Source organism: Nyctereutes procyonoides, unplaced genomic scaffold (assembly GCF_905146905.1).
Source record: "Nyctereutes procyonoides isolate TBG_1078 unplaced genomic scaffold, NYPRO_anot_genome, whole genome shotgun sequence".
NCBI lineage: Eukaryota > Metazoa > Chordata > Mammalia > Carnivora > Canidae > Nyctereutes > Nyctereutes procyonoides.
The window spans coordinates 11,392,677-11,416,656 of NW_026575025.1; the positions used below are offsets into that span (position 1 = coordinate 11,392,677).

Sequence of the window (23,980 nt, forward strand, 5' to 3'; positions counted from 1 at the left end):
CACAACCTCATCCCCAGCAAGCCCCGCCCCTGGGAGCCAGAGGAAGAGAACAACACGTCTTTATTGGCGGGTCTGGAGGCGGGAGGGGAAAGGCCAGCGGGCGGGAGACCAGGGGATGGGGAGGTTGGGGCGACCAACGGCGCAAGCGGGTGCGTGCATGGCAGCGGCCTGGCCTAGCCGCGCTCGCAGATGACCTCGACAACACTGGGTTCCATGGGCACTGGGTCTGGGCAGCGCAGGGCAGCTGAGGCCACCACTTCATCCAACAGCAGGTGTACAAGCTCCTCGTCCGCCACGAAGCGCCACAGGTAGAGCTGCAGGAAGTGACAGTCCACCTGCACCTGCTGCAAGCCGAAGCGACCAAAGGTGCGCAACCGCACACACTCCAGCAGCGTCTTCAGGCTGATCTTGATGATGCCAGTCAGCACCGAGACCTGTGGGCAAGGACACAGGAATATAGCTCTGGGCCAGCAGGTGCTGGGAGGGGGCACTGGGTCCCTGAAAGCATCCAGTTCTGGGCAGGGGCTACACAGAGAGTAAGAGGCCAGGAGCTGCAATGGGGTGTACAAGTCCCAGGACTCCCATAGATACAATGTTGGCACCATTATCTGGAGAACAGAGGGAGAAGGCCCGACAATCAGAAGCAGAGATGGGAGTCAGCACTGACATAGGGGAGCAGAGAGGCTTGCTGAGTCAGAGACAAAAGAACACCAGGTTCCAATCGCTTGGGTGGCTAAGTAGTTGAGCTTCTGCCTTGGCTCAAGTTGTGATCCTGGGATCGAGTCCCACATCTGCATCGGGCTCCCTACAGCGAGCCTGCTTCTCCCTCTGCCTATGTCTCTACCTCTGTGTGTGTGTGTCTCATGAATAAATAAGTAACAACTTAAAAAAAAAAAAAAGACCACCAAGTCCTGGAGTATGGGCTGGGTTGGGGCAGGGACTATGGTATGGACAGGAATCCTTGGGGAGGACTCAGGACTACTGTGATGACGAGGACAAAAGCAAAAGAGGCATTCTAGATCTACATCCAGACCCAGGCTGGGAACACACCAAGGTCAGGGCAGAGGGCCATGGCATACGGTGATGGTGGGGTTCCAGCTGACCATTTACTCCTAGAAACAGCTCACAGAGGCAGAGCCTGGGTGAGGACAGAGTCCTAGGCTCCCTGACTCTGTGGGACTGCTTCAGCCAACCTTCTCAAGGGCCCCTGGAAGTTGGGGTCATGGGGGACTTCAGACCTTGTTGAACTCCACGGGGCTGAACACATCAATACGTTCAGAGAACAGTTTCTGGATGTTGCTCAAGAGATTAGTGTCCATTGGGGCACTGGATGGGGGGGGAGACAAGCAATCAGAACCCACCCTGGACCTCCATCCTCCTTTGTCCATTCCCCCTGGGGTTCCCCTGGCCAGCCAGACCTGGGTGTATAGCTGGGTGCATAGCGGCCCTGCTGGCGAGAGCTGCTATACACAGAGAAGGTCCTTTTGCTGGAGTCACTGCTCTGGGCCTTGCGGACACCCTCTTCATACAGAAGACCCACCTGGTAGTGGAAGAAAGCACTGCAAGGAGGCCAGAGCAAGGGGAGCCTCCAAGCCCATCAGGTGCCCAGGGTGAGGCCCAAGGACATGCTAAATTACAAACCCATTTGTGACAAGAATCACAGGATAGTGGGGAACTGGTAATGGGGACTTGGTACCTGGTCACTATTTATAGGTCTGGTGGAATGGGCAAAGGCGGGACATGAAACTTGGCACGGAGGCCTAAACTTCAGTGCTAGCCCAGCCCTGATTCCCTGGTTGACTCTATGCCTCAACCTCATTGTAAGTAAAATGGGGGCAACAATGCCTTGAGCCAGGGCTGAGGAAGAACAAGCCACAGGCACTGGTGTCTTGATCCTCCGAGGACTGCTCCCCTCACATCCACAGCCTGCATCAGGACCCCCTGGCCAGCCCGAGGGTAGCACCTGCACGTCAATAGCCGTCGTGTCCTCCACCACCCGCTTCATGACAGCACGCACGTTCCGGGGCTCCAGGGTACTGAGCCAGTCCCGTGTCTCGACACTCTTGCGCAGCATCTGTGATATGACCAGGCCCTGCACCTTCACATAGTGGGTCAATAACCGCCGTGCTGTCTCCCTGGCCTCTGCACACAGTGTGCTTACAGGTGTCACTGGAGACTGGTCCTGAGCCAGGGGTGCAGAGGACAGAGAGACATGAGTGCTGGAAGGGCCACTGCCAAGCAGGAGCTGGGCACAGGCTGGGCAAGGCAGAGGCTGGGCTGGGCATAAGCAGCTGGCCTGGGTCTGACCATGACAGCTCAGCCCAGCCTCCGGGATTCCCAGTACCACCATCCCCTACCCTGCTATGAGCTAGTGGTTCACCTGCACGAGAAACTGTTCATCGGTGAGGGTGAGGATGTAGGAGATGGTGGCTGTCTCATAGTCCAAGCAAAGGCGGGAAAGTAGCAGGAGCAGAGCAGGCGGTGTGGCACCCCCCTTCTCCCCAGGGCTGTCACAGAAGCTCTGAGCTGTCTGGCACATGGAGCGGATGAAGCCCACGATGAGGCCCTCACGAACACCTTGGCTGCAGAACTCACCCTGTGAGGAGGAGGGTCACAGATACATAGCAGGTCCCCTCTTCCAGGCATGGGCTGCTAGCCACCATCTATTCCTAAATGCCCTAGACCCTCTCCAAGGGACAGCTTTATCCTGCATTCCAGGACCCAAGAGCAGCTCCCTTGCTTGGAGGAGGGAGTGCAAAGGAACAAAGCCAGCACTGGGGATCCCACTTGCAGATGCCCTCACAGCCTTCCTCATGACAGCCTGAAACGACATCCAGAGTGCCTGGGCAAGGACTGTGTGCTCTGATAGCTGCCAAACTGTAGGATGAATAAAAGAATGCCCAGGATTAAGGGGGAGGGGGGCATGGGAGGCCCAAAGATAGGTCATACCCGGAAGTAAGGCTTGTTGGAGAAAGACACCTCCTTGGCGGTGAAGAGGTGCACAGCTGCCAGGGAGGCTTTGATGTGGCTCAGGATGGAACTGGCCACATTGGCCAGCAACTCCGCCAGGCCTGGGCCTTCCTTTCCAGCCAGACGAGGTGCAGCCAATGCCTGCCTCACATCGGTCAGGCAAGCCAGGAAGGCAGCCCGCAGGCCCTGCAGGTGGTGGCCTAGGCGCTCCCGGGCCACTCGCTCCACAATCTCTGTGGCAGCCTCAGCCAGCCCCGCAGCAGCCAGCAGAGCCCCAGGCGCCCGCAGGCGCCGATGGAAGCGGTCCAGTGCCCGCACCAGCAGCGAGTTGTCACCGCTACCCTGCTCCTGAGCCAGCCGCCGCTCTACTAGCGCAAAGTAGCGGCCACCCAGCTCCTGGGCGAAGGCTGTGAGCTTCTCGGCACCCGCTGGGCCCTGGGCTGCAAACAGCTCCTGGTAGGCAGAGGCCACTTGGCAGAGGCCACCCACGAAGCCACTTCCCCCATGATCGGTGAACTCTAAGACGTCGGGAGCGGGAGGGGAGGGCCCCAGCTCTGCCTCCAGGCTCCGTAGCTCAGCCTCCAGCCGCCCTCTGGCGTTGGCCAGGAACTCGTCACACAACTCCTCCGCAGGCTCGCCTAGGGCCAGCAGCAGCTCCACGCACTCTGCCTGCTCTGGGGCTCCAGAGCCGCCCTCCCTGAAAGGTGGGAGGTGGCGGTGAAGGGAAGGCCCACAGGTTTCTGGGTGCGGGTGGGGAGTGGGGGAGACAGCCGGAGACTGGCAGGCCCAGGACCCCGGCGGGGTGGGTGAGGGCCCCGGGGCCACACCTGAAGCGCTGCCGCAGCTGCTGAGCCAGACGAGCCGTGATCACTTGGCAGTCGTCCTGGATGGCGCGGAAGGAGGGCAGGTGCTGGTACTGCTGCAGCACGGCCCGCGCGCGGCCCTGGTAGCGCACCGCCTGCCCGTAGGCGCCCAGCTCCACACACTTGGTGAGGCATGAGGGCAGCTCGAAGAGGAACTGCAGCTTCCGCAGCAGCGCGTGGACCCCTGGGGGACGGAGACAGGTGGTGAGGGCGCCAGGGCCCGGGGTGGCCAGCTCCAGCACCTGCTTCCGGGGCCGGGCCCACCTGCTAGCTTGGTGATGCGCTCGTGGCGGTCCTGCAGGGTGGCGCTGATGCGCGCGCTGAAGTCCGTGATCACCGCCATGTTGGTGGCCAGCCGGTCCATTTCGTCTTCCATCTTCCGAAAGTCGTTCTTCATCTTCCGGATGGTGTCTGGGAGGGCAAGGGCACAGGAGAGGGCAAAGGAGATGACTTGGCACGGGCGCAGCACTCAGCTGGAGGCAGGACCCAAATGCTTCCCCGCCGCCCACACACCGCGCACACCCCTCCTTCCCAAATGCTCCTGAGCCAGCTCCTCAGGTCACATTGATGCTTCAGTGCAAAAGAGGCTGCAAAGGTGCTTCGTCACAGAAAACGGGAGGGAAGGCCACATTTTCTAAGCACTCCCTGTGTGCACCGGTGCAGTAGGGAGACGGCCTATGGAGCCACAGTTCTCTGCTGAGAAGATGCCTAAGGAGGGCACAGAGCACTTGGCAGGAACCTGTCTCCCCCTTCAGAGGTACATCCTCCATGCCCAGAACCCTGCCCGACAGGGAGGAGATACCCTTAAGTCCTGCCCAGACCTTCCAAACCCTTTCACTCCACCTTCTGGAACACAGCTGACCTCTAATGGGCCCCTTCCCTTTTATCTTAAGGGAAATCTGCTTGAGACAGTTTTCACACCCATGCCCCAGGGCCTGGCCCCTTGATACTTCTAGATAGTTTCTACTCTTCTTCCCTTTAAAACCCCAGCTTCTCTGAAGACCACACCATCAAACTACACCCCTTTTGTTGCCATCTCTACTGTCCTCTTTGCCACACCTCTCAGTTGCTGATCACTGTCACTTCCTTGTGGACAAGAACATCCATATGGAGGAGGCTTCAGACATTCCTGACTCTCCATTCACAACCTCCCCAAATCCACCCACCCTTGCCTCTGTCTCAACTGTGCCACCCTCTCCTTGCCCTCAGAAAGAACTGCTTCCTCTCAATCTCAGCTTTAAGCGTCGCCACCTTCTGTAACTCTGATCATTCACCCTGTCTATTCACTCTAACAACCCTTTGGCCTCTTCAGGAACTCCAGACCCACTGACCTTAGCACCATGTCACTACTCATGACACCCTTATGGCTGCAATTCCCTACATTTCCTTCATTTCCCAGGATCTCTGACCCACCACTAGGGGATCATGGCATACTTACAAGCACCCTTGCCTCTTTTGCTCCCTCCCTCCAATACTTGCTAGTGAAACCGGCCCAACAAGCCACCTACCCCATGCAACTGAACAGCTAAAACTGAGCCACAAAATCATGCCAACTGGCTTCCCTTTAAATTTATGACTTCAAGTTCAAAAGTGGCACTCTGCATCGTTCACCCCTTTATCCTTCTAAACCCTTTGCTTTTCCATTTTTTTAAAGATTGTATTTATTTATTCACGAGAGACACAGACATAGGCAGAGGGAGAAGCAGGCTCCCTGCAAGGAGCCTAATGTGGGACTTGATCTTGGGATCACACCCTGAGCCAAAGGCAGATGCTCAACCACTGAGCTACCTAGGTGCCCCTGCTTTTCCATTTTCTAAAGTAGTATCTTCTCCTGATATCTTAAAACTCCAATACATGCCCCCAGCTCTCAACTGGTAACTCTACTTCACACTTCACAAAGAAAATACAAGCAAACACCAACACCCTCCAAATCTGCAGAGTACAGGGACAGACCCATGCCTTCTGCTCTCCCTCTTCCTTGGGGGTCTGTCTCATCCAGTCCCATGGCTGTGGTGACCTGGACATTATTATCTCCAGTCCTGACCAGAGTCCAGCCTAACAACCCATTTAACACCTTGATGCGGATGGCAAACAGGCTATTCAAGTATGACATGTCCAAAACAGAATTCTTGACTTTCCTAAAAATTGTTCTTCCACTAAAATTTTCCATCTTGCTCCTGGCCATTTTCAGAGTCATTTTTCATTCTTATCTTTCCTTCACTTTACATTCGTCTATCAACAAGTCCTGTAAGTTTTACCTCCAACATTTTGTTTCCAAGTCACCCTCATCTCTTGTCCAACTATGGCCAATATTTCCCAAATAATTTCCCTAAATCTACTCCTGAACTTATCATCAATATTCATAAAGGAAGGCTGCCTGGCTGGCTCAGTCAGAAGAACATGTGACTCTTGATCTCAGGGTTGTGAGTCTTTGAGCCCCATGCTGGGTGTAGCGATTACTTTAAATATATATTCATGAAGGAAAGCAAGTATGAAGCTGAAACATATTTGTCACAGGAGACTTTAATTTACTTCTATCGATCCACAACAGATCAAGTGTCAAGAGCCAAGGGAAGCTACAGAAGATCTAAATAACTAATATGGGTGACCTATTTGATTGAAATTGGATTCTTTTCAGATTCCACAGAATACACTACAACCTTACCACATATTAGGTCTTCAAGAAAATCTCAATAAATTTACAAAGACAAGAAACTGAAGTTGTACAGACAGCATTTTCTGATTACAATGCAATTAAATTGGAAATTAATAACAAAACCACAAAGCAAAAAGACCCCATCATTTAGAGGAAAAAAAAAAACCTTCATTTTTAATCAGTTATTGGGTCAAAAGGGAAATCAAAACAAAGTGCAGTATATAACAACAATGAAAACACTACCAGAACCTATAGGACACAGCTGGAGCAATGCTCAGAGGAAATCAGTTTTTAATCTTTATATAAATAAGTTAGAATAAATTTTCAACTCAAGAAGTTAGTAAACATACTACAAATAAAAAAAACAGAATTAAGGAATTAGTAATGCTAAAAGCAGAGATTTTTTTTAAGATTTTACTTACCTATTTATTTATTTTTAGAGAGAGTCAAAGTGAGTGCAGAACCCATCACAGGAGTCAGTCTTACAACCCTGAGATCATGACCTGAGCCAAAACCAAGAGTTGGATGCTTAACCAACTGAACCACACAGGCACCCCAAGATCAATACATTTATTACATGGGTGAACTAACGAAGATCAGGATCACTAAAAAAAAAAAAAAAAAAGGATAAAAATAAAATTTATAAAATGTTAGGTAAAGGGCACCTAGGTGGCTCAGTGGTTGAGTGTCTGTGTACCTTTGGCTCAGGGCATGATCCTGGGGTCCTGGGATCGAGTCCCCCTGCCTATGTTTCTGCCTTCCTCTCTGTGTTTCTCTTGAATAAATAAATAAAACCTTTAAAATTTTAAAATAAAATGTTAGCTAAATTAATTTTTAAAGGGGGGAAATAAATACAAATACATAATTAGAATAATCATAAGATAAAACTTTGCTCAATTTTATGTAAAGGAATTGAAAACCTGAATGAAATGAATAATTTGCTATGAAAACAGAATTTACCTATATGTGGGTGCCTAGGGGGTTCTGTTCTGTTGGTTAAACATCTGTCTTCTGGGATCCCTGGGTGGCGCAGTGGTTTGGCGCCTGCCTTTGGCCCAGGGCGCGATCCTGGAGACCCGGGATCGAGTCCCACATCGGGCTCCCGGTGCATGGAACCTGCTTCTCCCTCTGCCTGTGTCTCTGCCTCTCTCTCTCTCTCTCTGTGACTATCATAAATAAATAAAAATTTAAAAATAAATAAATAAATAAATAAACATCTGTCTTCTGAGCCACTCTTCTGAGCTATGGCGATACCCCTAGGACATTGGCCAGGCCTGGTGCCTATGTGTAGACAGGAAGGAGAATCTTTTGTTGACAATGTTCTCTTCTCGCTGTTTATGTTTTCTGTTGTTCTGGAATCCATATGGTTAATTTTTTTAAAAAAAAAGGTTGTATTTACTTAATTGAGAGAGAGAATGAGCACGGTAGGGGGGAGCAGAGGAAGAGGGAAAAACAGGCTCCCTGCTAAGCATCCAACTCTTGGTTAGCAGGAAGCCCAATGAAGGGCATGATCTCAGGACTCTGGGATCTTGACCTGAGCCAAAGACAGATGATTAACCAACAGAACCACCTAGCACCCCATATAGGTTAATGAGAACATTAACAAAAAGAGCTCAAAAATTAAAATGATACATTCATATCTCTTATGAATAGAGATGCACAGATAAATAAATGGAGATGCAGAGGCAACTTAGCAAACAAAATTCAGCAATGTATTAAAAGAATAATTGGAGGATCCCTGGGTGGCTCAGCAGTTTAGTGCCTGCCTTCGGCCCAGGGCATGATGCTGGAGTCCCGGGATCGAATCCCACCTTATTAATAGATGAAAATTAAGTGCCTGGCTGGCTTAGTCAGTTGATCATCCAATTCTTGGTTTCAGCTCAGATCATAATCTCAGGGTCATAAGATGGAGCCCTGTGTGGGGCTCCTCGCTCTGCGCTGAGTCAGCCTGAGATACTCTCTCTCCCCCCTCCCTGCTCTCTCTCTCTAAAAATAAATAAATAAAAATAGATGAACAAGAAATAATTCAACACCAATTCCTGAATTTGAAAAAAAAAAAAAACCTCAATAAAATATGAATAGCCGAATATTTCTCTAACCTCCAAAAACCAACATAAACTTTAACGACGCAATGCTGGAATATTCTCATTAAAACCAGAAAGATGACAGGAATGACCATGATCACCACTGCTATGTAACGTTGTTCTGAAGATACTAGCCAACCCAGTTAGACTCAAGAAATACATTATAGTGAGACACAAATTGGAAAGGAGGTAAAATTATCACTATTTGCAGACGATATAATTATACAAATAGAAAACCCAGGGCAGTCCGGGTGGCTCAGCGGTTTAGCGCCGCCTTCTGCCCAGGGCATGATCCTGGAGACTCAGGATGGAGTCCCACGTCGGGCTCCCTGCGTGGAGCCTGCTTCTCCCTCTGCCTGTGTCTCTGCCTCTCTCTCTCTCTGTCTCTGATGAATTAATAAATAAAATCTTTAAAAAGAAAAAATAGGGGATCCATGGGTGGCTCAATGGTTGAGTGCCTGCCTTTGGCCCAGGGCATGATCCTAGAGTCCCGGGATCAAGTCCGACGTCGGACTCCCTGCATGGAGCCTGCTTCTGCCTCTGCCTGTGTCTCTGCCTCTCTCTCTCTCTCTCTCTCTCTCTCTCTCTCTCTCTCTCTCCCTCCCTCTCTGTGCCTCTCATGAATAAATAAATAAAATCTTTAAAAAAATAATAATAATTTTAAAAAATAAAAATAAAAAAATAGAAAACCCAAAAGAATCACTGAAAATATCAGCACAAACAAAAAGAGAATATTGTAAGGTGACAGTATGGAATTCATACAAAGAAATCAATAGTATTTTTTATTTATTTATTTACGATAGTCATACAGAGAGAGAGAGAGAGGCAGACACACAGGCAGAGGAAGAAGCAGGCTCCATGCACCGGGAGCCTGACGTGGGATTCGATCCCGGGTCTCCAGGATCGCGCCCTGGGCCAAAGGCAGGCGCCAAACCGCTGCGCCACCCAGGGATCCCAGAAATCAATAGTATTAAGTAGCAGCACTCACACTTACTAGTTAGAAGATACAATGAAAGAAAAGGACCTGTTTTAATACAATTTAAAAAATAAAAATATCTAGAAATAAGTTTCAGAAATGTTCAACATTTATATGAATAAACCTGTATAAATTAGAGAGGAAGATACTAAAAGGCCTGAAGAAGTAGAAAAGCTTATCTTGAATAGGAAACCCAATACTCTGTCAATTCTCTCTAGAAATTTAAGTTAATTCAGTAACATTTTAAGATATCACTTCTTGAAAGTATAACTTAATGTTCAGATGGAAGAATAAGCACACACAGGAAATTTTGGAGGTGAAAAATAGTGAGGGAGAACTAGCTTTCCCACAATGTAGAGCATTTGTAACTTTATAGCTACAATAATTTAAAGTGTGTGGCACTGGTATGTGGACAATTAGAGATCAATTACATCAAACAGAAGATTTTTTATTTTATTTTGAGAGAGAGAATGTGTGCATGAGGGGAGGGAGCGGAGAGGAAAGAGAATCTCAAGCAGAGTCCACACTCAGTGAAGAGCCCAGATGCGGCACAATCTCATGAGCCTGAGATCATGACCTGAGCCAAAAATCAATCCAGAGTCAGACACTTAACTGACTGAGCCACCCAGGAGCCCCAAAACAGAAAGTTTTTGAAAAATCCAGAAACAGGGATCCCTGGGTGGCACAGCGGTTTGGCGCCTGCCTTTGGCCCAGGGCGCGATCCTGGAGACCCGGGATCGAGTCCCACGTCAGGCTCCCGGTGCATGGAGCCTGCTTCTCCCTCTGCCTGTGTCTCTGCCTCTCTCTCTCTCTCTCTCTCTCTCTGTGTGTGTGTGTGTGTGTGACTATCATAAATAAATAAAAATTTAAAAAATTTAAAAAAAAGAAAGAAAAGAAAAATCCAGAAACTAAGAAATTATGATAAGAGTACCATTCCAAGTCCATGGGAAAAAGATTAATTATTCAACAAATAGTGTTGGGACAAGTGGAGAACCACTTGAAACAAAAATATAGGGATCCCTGGGTGGCGCGGCGGTTTGGCGCCTGCCTTTGGCCCAGGGCGTGATCCTGGAGACCCGGGATCGAATCCCACATCAGGCTCCCAGTGCATGGAGCCTGCTTCTCCCTCTGCCTGTGTCTCTGCCTCTCTCTCTCTGTATGACTATCATAAATAAATAATAATAAAAAAAAAGAAAAAAAAAAGAAACAAAAATATAGTTGGATTCAGACCTCACACCTAACACGCACATGAACAAACACACACACACACACACACACACACACACACACACACACACACAGTAGATGAATCCAAGTTTGAATGTGATTTTAAAATGTAATCACAAAGTATACGAAGACAATCAGGAAGAATTTTTAAATAATATTACAGATGGAAAGGTCTTTATACAATACCTTAAACTCAGAAGCCATCGAAGAGGAGATCAATAAAATTATTTGATCAACAAAAACCACCAGGAGCTAAATCAAAAGATGAACTTTTAAAAAAGATTTTATTTATTTATTTGAGAGAGAGGGAGAGGGAGAAGCATATTCCCCGCTGAGCAGGGAGCCAGACATGGGGCTCGATCCCAGGACCCTGAGATCATGACCTGAGTTTAAGGCAGATACTTAATCTACTGATCCACCCAGGTGCCCTGAAAAGATGAACTTAAAAAAAAAAAATTCATGTCATTTCATCAAGGGCTAATTTTCCTTAGTATGTGAAGAAGAATTCTAAATCATTATGAAAAAGAACAACAACTCTATAGAAAAACAGGAAAAAGACATGAATAGGCAGTTCACGGACAAGAATAACAAACAGCTCTTCAACAGGCAAAAGATGTTCCACCGCACTCACAAGAGAAATTGAAATTACAGAGGTTTCCAATTTTCACCCATGGGAGTATCAAAGATGAAAAATTTGGTAAGTGTTGACTGGGGTGTTTAGAAAGAGCTATTCTCTTAGTTGCTGGTGGTTGTGCAAACTGATGAATATTTATGGAAAGGAACCTGGCGTCAGCTGTGAGCCTCTGCACACCCATACCTGGCTTGGGTGTGGCTCCTGGACCATGGGAATATTTTCTGAGCAGACCTGGGGCAGCAGCCCAACTTGGGGAGACAGCAAGAAAGGCAAGGTGAGGAGAAAAACATCAAAGACATGACAGGGAAAATAAAAGGGAACAGACACAAAGTTGCAGGAAACAAACAGAGAAGGTAAAAAAAATGCACAAGACCCCACAGAGCTAAAATCTGTGGAGCAACTGAGAGATTAAAAAAATGTACAGGAGGAAGTAGACCATGAATTAGCAAAATAACCTTTTCATGTTAGCAACAATCTATAGCACAAAACCACTCACCTTTATTCTTTTTTTTTAGATTTTTATTTATTTATTCATGAGAGACACACACAGAGAGAGAGAGAGAGAGAGAGAGAGAGAAGCAGGTTCCATGCAGGGGAGCCCGATGTGGGACTCGATCCCAGGACTCCAGGATCACACCCTGGGCCAAAGGCAGATGCTCAACCACTGAGCCACCCAGGGATCCCACTCACCTTTATTCTCACTTTATTCTTAGATGTTACCCTAGAAAGTTACTAAAAAATAAAATAATATAAAGTGAATGGACTATACTTACTATTCTTTGGAGCCCCACTCTGGAGGTGCTTGCATTTTGTTGGAAAAGGATGATGCCATTGCCAATCCATGGACAATGTATTAAAGAACACAGCACACAGAGTACCGTGTAGTTAAAAAAATGAATAAAAGCAGAGCAAAGGCAAAAGATGGAAGCTGAGGTACCAGAAGGATCATGGGCTAATGATCACGGAGGAGCTTGGAAAAGAGGCATTTCATCCTCCCCTAATTTCTGTCTTCGCTTAGGAACAGTTTAACCAGGGGATCCCTGGGTGGCTCAGCGGTTTAGTGCCTGCCTTTGGCCCAGGGCGCGATCCTGGAGTGCTGGGATGGAGTCCTATGTCAGGCTCCCGGCATGGAGCCTGCTTCTCCCTCCACCTGTGTCTCTGCCTCTCTCTCTCTCTATATCATGAATAAATAAATAAATCTTAAAAAAAAAAAAAAAAGGAACAGTTTAACCTGTTGACATAATCTCCATCCAGGTCTGTCAAATGATACCATCAAAAGAGCAAATTCCTTTTTGGGGTGGGTGTTTGGGCCCATGACATTTAGGTACTACCTCAAAAAGGAAACTTGAATCTGACTTCCAAAGGTAAAAAATCCAAAAACTAAGTTGTCACTCAAACGGAGTAAAAGAAAACCTACTGCTGGTGTCATTGTTGCTGAATGCACAGGCACAGAGCTATTAAAATGGAAATAAAAGTTGTACAATGTTAAAAAAACAAAAAACAAAAAACCACCACTGAGTAATAGAGACTATACTGTATATCCTTGAACTATTTGAAGCTTGTTAAGAAAAGCAGCTTGCACTAGGGCAAATGGTAACTAGACACCAAGATACTAGCTTGGGAGAGGGATGGGAGGTAAGTGGTGGGAGACTGGGGGTGGGGGTCTCGCCAACCTGCAGCCTATTGGCCTCAGTGGTGACTTCCCAGACCTGTTCCATTTGTGAAATTCACAGAGCTCTGCACTTGTAACCTGTGCACTTTTCTGTATGTCTGTGAATCTTCAATAAAGTTTACTGTTAAAGATTGCTTTATCATTGCCTGGGGAAAGGAATGGGAAGAGGCTTTTCATTGTGCAGCCTTTGAGACCTTTTCAATTTTGAAACAGATAAATGTATTATTACATAAACTAACTATCAAGGCCAGAGGTTGGCAAAGTACAGCCTGGAGACCAAACCTGACTTGATCCCTGTTTAGCTTTTTGGGTTTTAACTGGGATGTAATCAGCATACCCTGAAATTCAGTGGGTTTTAGTATTTTTAGTATATTCACAAGATTGTACAACTCATATCACTATCAAACTAGAATATTCATCATCCCAGAGAGAAGCTCAAAACCCTTGGCAGTGACTCCTATTTCTCTCATGCCTCAGTCCCTGCCAATCACTAATTTGTTTTGTTTCTACGCATTTGCCTGTTTTGTACATTTAACATAATTGGAATTATACAAAATATAGCCTTTTGTGCCTGGCTTCACTTAGCACATGTTCAAGGTTCTCTACATTATAGAATGAATCAGTAGGTCACACTTTCTTATGGCTAATATTCCATTGTGTGGCTCCACATTTGTTTCCCGATATACCACCTGGTGGCCATTTGCATTGCTTTGTTGGCTACTATTAATGCTGCTATGAACATTCATGTACATGTTTTTATGTGAACATGTTTTCCGTTCTCTTCAGTATTGTCCCACGAGTGCAATTTATGGGGCATATACTAACTCTATGCTTAGCTGTTCGTGGAATGGTCAAAGTATTTTCAGGTGCACCATTTTGTATTCCTACCAGTAATGTTTGAGAGTTCCAAATCTTCCACATCTTCACCAACATTTGTCATATTCCACTTTCTGGAAATCCCAGTGGGTATATAGTGGTATCTCACTGTGATTTTGATTTGCATTTCCCCAATAACTAATGATATTGAGCATCTTTACATGTGCTCATTGGTCATTTGTGTATCTTCTTTGAAGAAATGTCAATTCAAACCCTTTGCCCATTTTTCTTTAAAGATTTTTCAAAAAAAAATAAAAAATAAAGATTTTTCATTTATGTATTCATGAGACACACACACAGAGAGAGGAAGAGACATAGAAAGTGGGAGAAGCAGGCTCCCTATGAGGCGCCCGATGCGGGACTCAATCCCAAGGCCCCACGATCATGACCTGAGCCAAAGGCAGACGCTCAACGACTAAGCCACCCAGGTGCCGCCTTTGCCCATTTTTAAATAGGGTTATTTGTCTTTTTAGTGCTGAGTTGTAAAAGTTCTTTATATATTCTGGACATTAGACCCCTTATTAGATATAGGACTTACAAATACTTTCTCCATTCTGTGAGTCATCCTTTACTTTCTCAACATTTTCCTTTATTATTTTTTAAAGATTTTATTTATTTATTCATGAGACACACAGAGAGAGAGGGAGAGAGGCAGAAATATAGGCAGAGGGAGAAGCAGGCTCCATGCAGGGAGCCCAAAGCAGGGCTTGATCCCAGGACTCCAGGAAAATGCTTTGGACCGAAGGCAGGTGCTAAACGCTGAGCCACCCAGGGATCCCCAATATTGTCCTTTAAAACATAAAACTTTATTTTTCTAAAAAGATTTTATTTATTTACTTTTGAGAGGGTGCATGCAAGCCAGGTGAGGCACAGGGAATCTCAAGCAGACTCCACACTAAGCACAGTGCCTGACATGGGGCTCAGTCTCATAACCCCAAGATCATTACCTGAGCCAAAATCAAGTGATGGACACTCAACCAACTGAGCCACCCAGTTGCCCTCACAAAACTTTTATTCTGATGAAATCCAATTTACCTATTTTTTTTTCCTTTGGTTACTTGTGCTTTTGGTGTCTGTAGAGAGAAAAGACACTCCTGTGTGTTTCCTCCACTCTCAATACTCCAACACTACTTCACATCTGACACCAGATTATGTGGGTTTACCACACATCAAGTAATTCTGCAACACCAGCTGAATATCCTACAATTTACCTTAATTGTGTGACTATTTACCTAGAGTTAGTGTCAGATCTTTTTTTAAAAAATATTTTATTTATTTATTCATGAGACAGAGAGAGAGAGAGAAAGAGAGAGAGAGAGAGAGAGAGAGAGGCAGAGACACAGGCAGAGGGAGAAGCAGGCCCTACGCAGGGAGCCCAACATGGGACTCAATCCCGGGTCTCCAGGATCATGCCCTGGACTGAAGGTGACGCTATACCCCTGAGCCACCCGGGCTGCCCTAGTGTCAGATCTTATAGGCTAAGGGCTGATTCACACAAGACTACACTACCCCAGGGCATGTGGGTCGATCAGTTGGTTGAGCACCTGACTCTTGATTTCATCTCAGGTCATGATCTTGAGGTCATGGGATCAAGATCCAAGTCTGGCTCCATGCTAGGTTGCAGAGGCCTGCTTGAGATTCAATCTCTGCCTCTGCCCCTCCCCCTCACTTTGTGCACATACATGCAAGCTCTCTCTCTTTCTCTCAAATAAGTAAATAAAATCTTTATAAAATACAGCAGATTTAAATCTTTCTTTTTAAGTTTTTTTTAAAGATATTATTTATTTATTCATGAGAGAGAGAGACAGGCAGAGACACAGGCAGAGGGAGAAGCAGGCTCTATGCATGGGACTTGATCCCGGGTCTCCAGGATCACACCTTGGGCCAAAGGTGGCCCTAAACTGCTGAGCTGAGCCACCTGGGCTGCCCAGATTTAAATCTTTCTGTAGTAAATTCAATACCTGGGCTTCTGCAGAGACAGTTTCTTTTTGTTTTTGTTTTTTTTAAGATTTTATTTATTCATGAGAAAAAGAGAGAGAGAGAGAGAGAGAGAGGCAGAACCAGGCTCCATGCAGGGAGCCTGACATGGGACTCGAACCCGGGTCTCCAGGATCATACCCTGGGCTGAATGCGGCGCTAAACCGCCAAGCCACCTGGGCTGCCCCAGAGACAGTTTCTATTGATTTTTTTTTCTGTGTATGGGCCAGATTTTCTGCTTTATTTGCCAGTCTCATAAAGTTTTGTTGAACAACAGACATATTAAATAATATAACATGGTAACTCTAGAAATCACCTTCTTTCTCCTCCCCAGGGTCTGTTGTTGCTGCTTGATGCTGTTGTTTAATTATTTTTCTGAGTTACAAAATATCTACTAATTAGTCTCTGAACCAATTCTGTAAAGTTTGTATCCTTTGTTGTGTATAGCCACTGGAATCTTTACTTGGTTAGCTTAGTGACCACTAAGGTCAGCTAATGATTGGACACATATTTTTTTTTTTAAGAGACACACACACAGAGAGAGAGAGAGAGAGAGAGAGAGAGAGAGAGAGAGAGAGAGGCAGAGACACAGGCAGAGGGAGAAGCAGGCTCCATGCAGGGAGCCCAATGAGGGACTTGATCCCGGGCTCCAGGATCATGCCCTGGGCTGAAGGCAGGCGCTAAACTGCTGAGCCACCAGGGGATCCCTGGACATATATTTTTTAAATACCTGGAACCAATTCATCTCTTTAGTTTTTGCTGAGGGACTGTGTGAGTGTGTGTGCTGGGGCAGATCTTAAACACTCAACCAGGCAGTTTACTGCTCTGCCTTAGCCTTTACTTACTGTTTGTGCAGAGCCTGAAGGTGAGCCAGAGAAGAAAGCTTAGAGCATTCTCAGGTCTTTCTTAAATGTATGTGTACCACCTTACATATATGTGACCTTCAAATTTCAATATGAATGTCTCATTCCTCAGCTTTTCCTGTTAAGCATTTTAGTCTTTGTTTGCCCCATGTATTATCTATCACACAGTAATTGCCTGAAATTTTCTGACAAAACTCCCTGGTGAGAGGCTTTTAGACCCAGGGTGACTTCCAGGGTCAGGTCAAGTAAAAACAAATCTATGGAGTGGAGTCTTTCGGGAAACCACCAGACAGGTTACATAAAGACAGTTCTTGGAATGCCTGTGGCTCAGCAGTTGAGTGCCTTCTTCAGCTCAGGTCGTGATCCCGGGTTCCAGGGATGGAGTCCCATGTCGGGCTCCCCACAGGGAGCCTGCTTCTCCCTCTGCCTGTGTTCTGCCTCTCTCTCTGTGTGTGTCTCTCATGAATAAAAAAATAAAATACTTAAAAAAAATACTTTCAGCATGAGGCTTTGAAAGAGCTCCACCTCTGTTCTGGTCACTTCAGTACCTGAAATCAATGGGCTACTACTGAGCTGGCTGAGATGGAGAGGAAATTGTGGGGTAAGCTAAAATATCACAGGGTGCTTGGGTGGCTCAGTCAGTTAAGCATCTGCTTTCAGCTCAGGTCATGATCCCAGGGTCCTGGGATCAAGTCTACTTCTCCCTGTGCCCCTCCTCCCTGCTTGTGCTCAAATCAATCAATCAATCAATCAATCAATCTTTTTTAAAAATTTATTTATTTGACAGAGGGAGATAGAGTACAAGCAGAAGGAGCAGCAGGCAAACGGAGAGGAAGAAGCAGTCTGAGCTTCTCCCGATGAGGAACCCAATGAGGGGTTAGATCACAGAACCTAAGCTGAAGGCAGATGCTTAACTGCCTGAGCCACCCAGGTACCCCTCCCCCCAAAAATCTTTAAAATATATAAATTAAATACCACAGGCAGGGTGCCTGGGTGGCGCAATTGGTTAGGTGTCAGACTCTTGGTTTTGGCTCAAGTCATGATCTCAGGATCCTGAGATCAAGCCCCAAGTCGGGCTCAGAAGAGTCTGCTTGAGATTCTCTCTCCTCTCTCTGCCCCTCCTGTTCATGTACTCCCTCTTTCTCTCTCTCTCAAACAAATACATACATCTTTAGGGGGAAAAAAAACCCACCACCGGATTCACTACTTTTACCAAGATTCAGTTGTTTTTCTTGAATAAAGGGTCCTCAGATTGCTACAAACTTTTGGTTAATTTTTAGAATTCCAAAAAAGTTGATTCTGATAATTTTGACCAGTTTTTTGGTTGCATTTATGGAAGGGAGACTTTTTTTATTTTTTTAAAAGATTATTTATTTATTTATTCATGAGAGACAGAGAGAGAGAGAGAGAGAGAGAGGCAGAGACACAGGCAGAGAGAGAAGCAGGCTCCATGCCGGGAGCCCGACGTGGGACTCGATCCCGGGACTCCAGGATCGCACCCTGGGCCAAAGGCAGGCACCAAACCACTGAGCCACCCAGGGATCCCCAGATTTTTAAAAAATATTTTATTTATTTATTCACGAGAAACACACACAGAGAGAGAGAGAGAGAGAGAGAGAGAGAGAGAGGCAGAGGCACAGGCAGAGGGAAAAGGAGGCTCCACGCAGGGAGCCCGACATGGGACTCAATCCCAGGTCCCCAGGATCAGGCTCTGGACCGAAGCCGATGCCAAACCACTGAGCCACCTGGGCTGCCCTGGAAAGAAGATTTTCAAATACACTTGCTCCACTATTTCTGCTGACATCATTTTGGATGTCACACCTGTTTATGTAAATGAGCTTCAGGGGATCCCTGGGTGGCTCAGCGGTTTGGCGCCTGCCTTTGACTCAGGCTGTGATCCTGGAGACCCGGGATCGAGTCCCACATCGGGCTCCCTGCATGGAGCCTGCTTCTCCCTCTGCCTCTCTCTCTGTGTATTTCATATGAATAAATAAATAAAATCTTAAAAAAAAATAAAAATAAAAATAAAAATAAATGAGCTTCACTGGAGCACAGCCATCTGCATTCATTCACCTACTGCCCATAGTGGCTTTCAGGTTATCACAGCAGAGACAAGTACAGAAACCAAGGGGCCTGCAAAGCCTAAAATATGTACTTTACTCAGAAAAGCTTGCGACCCTTCGTGTATATCCTATGCAGTCAGGTCCTGCTCCCTTCATCACGTCACTCTTGCTCTTGTCACAGCATTTTCAGGGTCTTTGCACAGGATGTTTCCTCAGCCTGAGCTGCTCTGCCTCCAAATCCTCACATGGTCAGCTCTTTATCATTTACCTTCACTGTCACTGCCTCACAAACCCCTTTCTCTGCCACCCTTTTTAAACTACCCCTAACCACCCACTTTCTCTATATTATCCTGTTTCATTTTCTCTGGAGCTCTTGTTGAGTGAAATGATCTATATTTATCATCCGTCTCTTTCTCTAGAACATATGCTCTGTGATGGCTAAGAAACTTTCTTAGTCCATGCTGCTGGCATCTTGCCTGGACTGCTGCAACAGCCACCTAATGGGTGTCCTGGCCACCCTTGCCTCCCTATAGTCCATTCCCCACAGAGTGGACTGAAAGGTCCTTTTAAAACAAGTCAGGTGGGGATCCCTGGGTGGCGCAGCGGTTTGGCGCCTGCCTTTGGCCCAGGGCGCGATCCTGGAGAGCCGGGATCGAATCCCTCGTCGGGCTCCCGGTACATGGGGCCTGCTTCTCCCTCTGCCTATGTCTCTGCCTCTCTCTCTCTGTGTGTGTGACTATCATAAATAAATAAAAATTTAAAAAAATAAAAAATAAAAAATAAAACAAGTCAGGTCACTCTATTCTTCTCATTTCCACTCACTCAGCGTAAAGAGCAGGATCCTTATAACCACTTATAAGTCCCTACAAAATCTGGTATCCACTAGCCCTCTACCCTATCACCTACCACTCTCCTCCTTCCTCCCTCACTCCCCCTAAACTCCATGCTGCACTCTGAATATGCCCGACATGCCCTCTCTTCAGAGCCTCTACCCCTGCTGTTTGCTCCCCTACCCATGGCTAGTTCTTTCTCATGAAAGCCCTGCTCAAATGTCACCACATCAGAGGGGCCTTCTCATACTTACCCTAGCTAAAGGCAGACCCACACGCACATTACTCTTTTATCCTTATTCTATTTTCTTTTTCTGGCACTTACTACCACCTTTATTTGTGTGTTCATTTATTGTCTGTCTCCTCAAATAGAATGCAGGCTGCAGGAAGGAGCTTGATCTAGCTGGTTTATTACTATATCCCCAAAATGCAGAACAGCTCTTGGAAAAAAAAAAAAAAAAAAAGAGGCATTCAATGAATACTTCTTGAGTGGATATAAGACTTTACCGTGTTATAGATTTAGAACCCCGATTCCAACACTCATTTTATAATTTTCTCCCTTTCTTAGAAAAAAGATAAGTCATTCTTTATTAAATAACAGTTAAATGTCAAAATTATACAAATTCTAACAAATGGAAAATGTAATGTTTGCAAAGTTCTTGTAAGAAATTTTGTAGCTCAGAAATTATCATGATTTCTTTTTTTTTTTAAAGATTTATTAATTTATTTTAGAGAAAGAGTATGAGGGTATGGGCAGAGGGAGAGAGAGGCAAAGAGAAGCAAATTCCCCCTGAGCATGGAGCCCCAACACCCGGCTCAATCTCCATCTCATGACCCTGAGATCATGACCTGAACTGAAATCAAGAGTTGGACTCTTAAATGAATGAGCCACCCAGGCGCCCCTAGGAATTATGATTTCTTGCTGGTTGATGCTGGTATTAGCAAATAAAGAGGTGCCTACTCACTGAACCTGTTTCAAATCAGATAAAAGGACAATGGCTACATCCAACCTTGTGACACTAGTAGAGTAAGAGATGTCAGAATGAGCGTCACAAAGGTTCACCCAACATTCTCATGGACCACCAGTAGACATTCGAGATCTGCCTCTAGAACTATGTACACACAAGTCCAAAATTATCACAAAAAAGTCTGAGTGGTGCATTTCACCAACATAAGACAGTAGTTAGTGTGAATGATAGCTGAACCCTGTCTAGCACTGTCCTGGACAGAGAATAAAGGAGGCAGGAGGAGAAGGAAAAAAAAACCCTGTTCATGATCTCTGTGTCCCTTAATGTCATATATTGTGTCTCTTTAATTTTTTTTAAAGATTTTATTTATTTATTCATGATAGACATAGAGACAGAGAGAGACAGAGACAGAGACACAGGCAGAGGGAGAAACAGGCTCCATGCCAGGAGCCTGATGCGGGACTCGATCCCAGGACTCCCGGATGACGCCTTAGGCCAAAGGCAGGCGCTAAACCACTGAGCCACCCAAGGATCCCCCTCTTTGCTTAATTTAAAAGGGGGAAAGGGATAGAGGAAGGAAGGGAGCGAGAGAGAGAAAGAGACAGAAAAAAGCCCACCCTCAAGATAGACCTGCGCAAGAGAAGAAAGCTACCACTAGTCAGAGAAACTAACCCTTACTGAGACATCGATAGTGTCAGGGATTCTAAGTGGTTCAGATAAACCCATTTCAGTTTAAGATTTCATTTTGTTAAAAAAATAAAAAATAAAAGAAAATAATAATAAAAGATTTCATTTTGTTGGGATGCCTGGGTGGCTCAGTGGTTGAGTGTCTGCCTTCAGCTCAGGTTGTGATCCTGGGGTCCTAGGATCGAGTTCCACATAGGGCTCCCCCAGGGAACCTGCTTTTCCCTCTGCCTATGTCTCTGCCTCTCTCTGTGTGTCTCTCATGCATAAACAAATAAAACCTTTAAATTTTTTTCATTTTGTTTTTTCTCCCCTTTGACCCTCAGAACAACCCTCTGAGAGCAGCTACCATCATTTGACCACAAAAGCTCTGAGAGGTGGGAGTGGATAAATGTCAGGGAGGGACTAGAATCTGGGTCTCCTCCCCCGACTCCCCAACACAAGACCAACAGGCAGGCAGGACTGTGACGGGTGTGTCCCAGCGGGAATCACCTGTGGCTGAGATGAACTTGTTGTAGTTCTCATAGACCAGGGTCTGCATGTCGCTGTCCAGAGCCCGGATCTGTCGCACCATGTCTGTCTCACTGTCCATCAACTGGGCCAGGGGGCATTCCCGACGCAGCTGGAGGAAATCCAAGTGGTAGTGCTCAGGGCAGGGGCATTCATGTCCCTCAGGCCTGCCCCTACCTGGTAGGCTTTGGGTGCAAGAAAGCTCTCATCCCACTCCTGGCAGAGATACTAGACAAAGAGCCTATCAGTGTCATAGGTCAGGAGTTACTAGATTCGACTCTATTTGGGGTTTGTCGGCCTTTGAAACGCTCAGATTCAGCCACCGCCCACCCCTAAGCCTGTCAACGCCTGGGCCACGCCCCACGCCCCGGCCTATCAGAACATCAGCCCAGGACATCACGCACCCCGCACCTGCTCCGGCCTGTCCAAATCTGCCCACGCCCCCTTAGACTCCAGCTCGGCCCCTGCTTCCTGCCCTAGGGTCATCTGGTTTTTAGGAACCCCTGCGTCCCTCACCCCCGCAGCAAAGTCGAAGGCATGATCTGGGGGATGCGATGTGTCCAGGGCCTGGTTCTCCCCAAGACACAAACACACACCTTGTCCAGGTACACTTCCGGGTCGAAGTGTGCCCCGTTGAGATCCGTCGGGTCCAGGGGGTCCGACCCTGCGGGGCGCCCCGCGCTCTCCCCCTCCGAGAGACCGTAGTAAAGCTTCAGCATCCCGTGCGCCTTCCGCCGACGCTCCGGGGCCTCCGCCTCGGGCCCCTCCGGAGAGTCCCCAGGTCCAGACCCCGGGCCAGGCCCAGCGGCTGCAGCCGCCATCACTCCAACTGCAGCCCACGGGTGTGAGGCTGGGAAAAGAACTGGGAGGAGGCACTTCCGGGAGCCATAAAGTTCTTGTTGAAACGAGGCAGTCCTTCAGCTGAAAGGTCCCCCTGCAACCCTGGGTCTTTCGAGACTAGCGTTCCCCCGTACCTTTCCTCCCTGAGCGGAAGAGGTTCCGGGAGAGCCCTGGGGTCCCGCAGCCTCCCGAGCAGAATGATTGAGAAGAACTCGTCTGGTGCTTCCCTCCCAGAAGGAAGGCGGGTCCTGGCTCCCAACCCCGCACCCCCGCAGGCAGAGGCCCCCGGAATATGTCTCTGGAGGCAGTGTCCCCCATTCCTACTATACGGGTGCAGACTTCACAAGAGGCTGCGGGGGAGCTACGAGGTCAGATGCACGCCCAGTGCGGGCGGGGCCTCTAGCAGTTTCCCCGCCCGTCCTCTGACACCGGTCAGAACTGCCTTCAGACCCTGGGCTCCCCCAGTCCTAGCCTCTTTAAGGAAAAAAAAAAAGTCCCCAAGCACTTTAAGATACTTGCTTAGAAGACCGACTTGGCAGATCTTCAGCGACCCGTGGGTTGTGCTGAGAGGGGGGGCTGGGTGGAGATGATGAGGGTTGTTCTCAGGTTTCGGATTTCAACAAAATGCAATTGATTGTTCACCAAGGTGCAGTGCTTAAGAGGACAGGTAATGACGTTCAAGTATAGATACGATGAGTTTTAATAGAGAAAACGACTTTATCGACATGGTCCTTGAAACATTACTTGTGATGGGCTGGCGGCTGGGCGGGGCGGGGTGGGGGGTGTTGGAATGGAAACCACCGTGTTTAAAGATTCTTTGGCTGGGGTGCAGCAGGCCAAACACATCCCACCACGTGTTTTCAGTTGGCCTGTGAGCTAAGACTGGTGTGTTTGTTTTGTTGTTGTTGTTGTTGTTTGTTTTCATTTTTAAATGGTTAAAAAATAGGAATGGCATTTCATGATGTGAAAATTATGTAAAATTCATATAATCAGAGTAGATCTTAAAAGTGCTCATCAGGAGAAAAAATGATTTGTAACATTAATAATTTGTATAGTGACAGATGTTAGACTTCCTTGTGATCATTTTGAAACATATACAAATACCAAATCATTACCTTGTACCCTTAAAAATATTGGAATATGTCTATCTCAATTTAAATGATTTTCATAAAATCAAACGAAAATTATATGAAATATTCCAGTGTCTATAGTTTTATTTGAACACAGCCATGCACATTTGTTTATTATCTGTGCCTGCTTTTGCACTACAACAGAAGTGTTGAGTAG

The 23,980-nt window shown here is 46.8% G+C and overlaps 1 protein-coding gene across 2 annotated transcripts; it reads right to left on the minus strand.

The window, feature by feature from the left end:
* Positions 1-43: 43 nt before the first annotated feature.
* Positions 44-22,985, minus strand: VPS51 (VPS51 subunit of GARP complex). Of its 2 annotated transcripts, none has more exons than XM_055311327.1 (10): positions 22,450-22,985; positions 21,836-21,965; positions 4,098-4,244; positions 3,798-4,017; positions 2,950-3,667; positions 2,381-2,596; positions 1,964-2,182; positions 1,419-1,540; positions 1,239-1,326; positions 44-434 (listed from the first exon to the last, which is right to left on the minus strand). In XM_055311327.1, exons 1-10 carry the CDS (start codon positions 22,672-22,674, stop codon positions 174-176), a joined length of 2,346 nt encoding a protein of 781 aa, XP_055167302.1. In that variant the 5' UTR covers positions 22,675-22,985; the 3' UTR covers positions 44-173. The 2 variants fall into 2 exon arrangements, with proteins under 2 accessions (XP_055167302.1, XP_055167311.1); XM_055311336.1 differs by lacking the exon at positions 22,450-22,985 and adding an exon at positions 6,912-6,992 and having other exon boundaries at positions 21,836-21,966.
* Positions 22,986-23,980: the final 995 nt, after the last annotated feature.